The sequence below is a fragment of the Triticum urartu genome, unplaced genomic scaffold, assembly GCF_003073215.2.
Source record: "Triticum urartu cultivar G1812 unplaced genomic scaffold, Tu2.1 TuUngrouped_contig_10180, whole genome shotgun sequence".
Taxonomy (NCBI): domain Eukaryota; kingdom Viridiplantae; phylum Streptophyta; class Magnoliopsida; order Poales; family Poaceae; genus Triticum; species Triticum urartu.
This window is the reverse complement of record NW_024111022.1, coordinates 4,734-9,886: the sequence shown is the minus strand read 5'-3', so window position 1 is coordinate 9,886 and position 5,153 is coordinate 4,734. Positions and strand designations below refer to the sequence as shown.

Below are 5,153 nucleotides of genomic sequence, written 5' to 3'. Positions count from 1 at the left end.
GGGGGGTCGCGGCGGGACGCGGCGCCCGGCGCCACCCCGCGCGGCGGGGGCGGCGGCGACAGCCAGCCCAACTCCTACACCAACCAATGGCCGCAGAGCTACAGGTAACGACCCACATCCATCAAATTCGTCTCTTGTCCGTCCATCCACATCCATCAAAGTCGTCTGTCTGTCTTCCGATGAACTCCATCCATCGATCTAATCTGTTGCTTGCTTGCTACTCCAATCTCCCTTCCTTTCTCTATGTCTTTCTTTCAACTCGATCCATTCGACATTCAGATTCCCTGCCCGGTTTCTCTGAAAAATACGTTCTGAATCCATTCCATTCTTCCCGAACGGACCCCAACCAAATCCCAATCTTGGATTCATGCTTCTTTGACCCCTTCCAGCGCCCAACCAATCAACCAGAGTGGGAAAGGTAGTTTTTTCGGCATCACCATGTCTCTGTTGATGCAAGTTTTACCAAGCAACCGCTCGCTCCGATCTTTTTTTTCGATTTCGAAACGGACACACACTACCTTTCTGACAGACAGAGAGACAGACAGGACAAACCAACCTGCTCTGTTCCCCCCTTAGCACCCCTGGATCTGTATGGTGCTGATGTGGTAATTGGTCAATATAAATCCCCAGAGTGGGAAAGTTGGAATTGTGTTTGCCAACCAGTCTCAATCCATTACCTGTAGCTTAATCATCATCATCTTCATCCCGAATACCACATCTACTCATGCCTGTCTCCAAACAAGCACCACTTTTATAATTATTGTTTATTTTGGAAGGATGCATGTTACCCCATGGTGGGGTGGGGCGGTACAGCTCAGGCTTGTGGACCAGCACCTGGCTGTCACATCTTCATCATCTCCTCAGCTGTTTCTTTTCCTTGGATTTTTCCCTCCGAAATGTGCTTTCGCACATCGCCTTGCGTTCTTGTTTTGTTCAAAGTCATCATTTCTGACTGAATCTTACTGTATTTTGTCAAGTATAAATAGACTGAATCTTACTATATCTGCTGTTACAATGCTCAAAAATCACATTTCTTGCTCTGCTTATTCTCATGTCAGTAACAATTCTTTTTTATTTTCTCTCTTGTATTTTGACAGGCAATCGATCGACATTCTGAGCAACGTGCAGTCGCCGAGCCTGGGGTTCCTGGGGACCCCGACGCTGAGCAGGCTGTCCAACTCCTTCCTCAACAGCTCCTTCCTCAACAGCTCGTTCCGAGGCAAAACCCCTGAGATCGTCTCCAATCTCGTCAAGCCGCTCATACGCCCGACCACAAGCGACGAGCAACAGCAACAACAGCAGCATGAGGATATCCGGAAGAGCTCGCAGTACCTCCTGCCGTCGAGGAAGCCGTCGCTGCAGCAGATCCCCGAGGATCAGAAGCCGCTGGTGGTTGGCCATGAGGTTTCTCCCTACCAGCAGTGCTCTTACACCCAGGGAGCTATGAATGGTAAGCACCTACTACAGGCCTGTGAATTTTACATTCTCAATTTGAAATGAAATGCTAGACCTGACTGGTTGACACAAGTAAATCGATCCAAAAAAATTTGTTAGCAGAGCATGATAAATAGGGGCCCTCAATTATTGGCAATGCCGCATATTCTTGTGATGTACCATTGCTGAACTGAGGCTTGGTGAACCTAGACACGTTCTTAGCAGACGGATGTCCAAGTTCAGTGTACCGATGGCCCAGTTAGGCGTTTTCACGCGCGGTAGTACCGTGCTGACGGCTACTGATACACAGTTTACACTAGTCTAAAGCTCCAAACCATAAGATAATAGCATAAATTTTGAAGGATCTGCATACAAATCACACTGTTTTTCCTTCAGATCCCCACCCACTGTAACTGCCATTTTTACAGTTTAGTATGGCACCGAAGGTTGACAGAAACTATTAATTAGTTCCTAGAATGTTCTGATCAGATCTACTTAACCAAGTGAGTTGCTGGCAGTTAACATAAGCGCAGAGAATCAGGACATCAAGTACACCAAGTGGTCAATTATGCATGATTGAGCACTGTCTATTCGCGTAGTTGAGGCGCCGCATCACACATGGTTCCGGTCCACCATTTCGATTTTTCTTCTTGTTCTTCTCCGTATTAATAGGGACATCACATGGTTGATGAGTCAGCACAACCAAACCATGTGACATGTTGTCGCATCGAGATCTGCAGGCTGTCCCACTGCTTCAAGACAAACCATTTGCTATCAAATTGTGCAGAAATGATCCCATTCAAGAAAATGTGGAAATAGCCAAGCACACGTCGGTCGTCGTATTTTTTATCTCTTTTTTTTCACCAAGGAGTTGACCTGAGTTAACAACGAAGCTTTGCTGTGTGTAATCTGTTTCAATTGGATCTATATTCTGAAGGTCTGAACTTTCCTGTGATAAATTTTACTGAACCTGAAGAATAGTTGCTCATCATGGATGATTCCTATGATAAAATGCTCTTGTTTCTAATATGCAGGAATAAATGTTCTGTGTGGTGTCGGAATCCTGTCGACGCCTTACGCCATCAAGCAAGGGGGGTGGCTCGGACTGGTGATACTAGTTGTATTTGCTCTGCTCGCATGGTACACCGGTGTGCTGCTGCGCCGTTGCCTAGACAGCAAGGAGGGCCTTCAGACATACCCGGATATCGGTCATGCCGCCTTTGGCACCACCGGTCGCATAGCCATCTCGGTAAGATTCAGTTCTTCAGTTTGGGCAGATCTCAGTCAGGGAAAGTTTTTGTGCTAACTTAACTTATTTCTGCTTCTTGTGTGTGGGTTCACTATCTGCAGATAATCCTGTATGTGGAACTGTATGTAAGTACTCCGTACCATCCAACCAATTAAATCCAAAGAGTCATCACAACATCTGAAAGAATCTGCAACGAATTAACCGATCCTTGATCTGTTGTTGCAGGCCTGCTGCATCGAGTATTTGATACTGGAAAGCGACAATTTATCCAAGTTGTTCCCCAATGTGCACCTCAACATTGGGGGCTTGACAATAAACTCGCATGTGTTCTTCGCAATCTTGACGACGCTTGTTGTCATGCCGACCACCTGGCTCCGTGACCTCACCTGTCTGAGCTATATTTCAGGTATCAATCTATTCACTTGTTGCTTTTATTTTCATCCTGCTTGTGCATATGCTCTGCATCTTGTATCACACATCATTTCTCACGATGTTGTTCTGTGTTTGCTTTGTAGCTGGAGGTGTGGTTGCATCAATCCTTGTGGTCATCTGCCTATGCTGGATTGGGGTTGTCGATCATGTCGGCTTCGAGAACAAAGGGACTGCGTTAAACCTCCCGGGAATTCCTATCGCGATTGGACTGTACGGTTACTGCTACTCGGGGCATGGGGTGTTCCCAAACATATACTCTTCTCTGAAGAACCGCAACCAGTTTCCTTCCATTCTTTTCACCTGGTAAATTAGCTACTTTGGGTCAACCTATATTCGATATCATTCTTTTGGAACCTCAACACTCAGTTATTGTTTGTGCTTCTTTGATTTCAGCATTGGGTTTTCTACCATTTTGTTTACTGCCGCTGCGGTGATGGGATACAAAATGTTCGGCGAATCCACCGAGTCTCAGTTCACCCTCAACTTACCGGAGAATCTGGTGGTTTCCAAGATTGCCGTCTGGGCTACGGTAATTGCTCCTGTCTAGACTATTTCAGATCACTTTGTTCTGTACTAAGCATGTTTTATGTAACTTCATTCTCAATCATGTTGACCTATCTCTTGGCTTTTGTTGCAGGTGGCTAATCCGATAACCAAATATCCTTGGCTTGTCAATTATTTCTCTTCAAAGGGGATTTTAATCAAAACTAACATAGAGAAATTCTATTTCTTGCCAATGCTTCTTTAGAATACATGCTGATCTTTTTATTACATGCTTAATAAAGTTCTAAAATCAAAAAGGTTTTAAAAAGTTCTGAAATTATTTGTTGATGTACATGATAATTGTGCAATGTCCTTAACAAAGAATCACATATGCATTGACCATAACCCCATTGGCCATGAGTCTGGAAGAGTTGCTGCCGCGAAGCCAGCAGAAGTACTCCAACATAATCATTCTTAGATCAGCCCTGGTGGTGTCAACCCTCATCATTGCTCTGTCAGTTCCCTTCTTTGGTAAGTTAGTTTGCTCTCTTTGGTCAGCATATGTCAGCATTAGTAGTAGATTGAATCATTCACTGACCATTGTTCATTCTACATGTAAATTGACAGCGCTTGTGATGGCTCTGATTGGCTCTTTATTCGCGATGCTTGTGGTAAGTTTTCGCTGATTATTTCATCAGATGATAACAAGTAATTGGTAAGCTATTCGTGAGAGGCTAAAATATGTTTCATTGCAGACCTACATTCTACCTTGTGCCTGCTTTCTGGCCATCCTTAAGGCAAAAGCGACTTGGTATCAGGTACACAAATATTTCCAACGTCACATTTCTTTATTATAACTATACTTGTATCTAGCAGAACAGAGAAGGTTCTGAGGTCATATTGTGATGACATTGCCAAGCAAATTTATGTAAAGCACCTATTTATGGTGAGGAGCCTAACTAAAAACTATTTTACAGACTGCGACATGCTCATTCATCATCGCCGTAGGGGTTACTTGCGCCTGCGTGGGGACATACTCATCCCTCTCCGGGATTGTCCAGAACTACGCCACCTGACTCTGAAGTACTTCCTTCCCTACATACATAATAGAGAAGATTGCTCGTTCGACCGCATTATTATACATATAATTAAGCATATGTATGAGCGAGAGTGGAGGATTCAAATTTTGCCGAACAATGAATTATGTCCATCGATATATAAATGTTGTATGATTAAATTTGTATGGTTGTTAAATTTGTGGCAACTCCGATAACCTTGCATTATTATTGTTAAATTTGTATGTTGATGGATCTTTATCAGTCTAAAGTCCCAGTTCTGCTAGCTAATTACCAACTATTTGAATTTTTCATCAATCTATATTCAGAGTGTAATTTTGCCAACATGCAACTAGAACCTTTATTCGTCTGTATATTAACTATATTTAGAGTGAGGTGTGTATGATGACGGTTGGATGCTGATTTTGAGTAATAACATGTAAATGCAAACGAAAGTGAAGGATCTTAGGCAATGCCACATGGTTTCTCCGGTGGCGGCT

General features: G+C 43.8%; 1 protein-coding gene across 1 annotated transcript; it reads left to right on the top strand.

Annotated features, from left to right (window-relative positions):
* Positions 1-3: 3 nt before the first annotated feature.
* Positions 4-4,852, top strand: LOC125526461 (amino acid transporter AVT1C-like; the record flags this gene model as incomplete). The annotated part of the gene is made up of 12 exons (XM_048691159.1): positions 4-104; positions 1,098-1,450; positions 2,469-2,683; positions 2,785-2,808; positions 2,909-3,089; positions 3,199-3,418; positions 3,509-3,644; positions 3,753-3,772; positions 3,987-4,129; positions 4,226-4,269; positions 4,354-4,416; positions 4,576-4,852. Coding segments are annotated over 12 exons (1,599 nt in total), but the record flags the coding sequence as incomplete, so codon positions are not given.
* Positions 4,853-5,153: the final 301 nt, after the last annotated feature.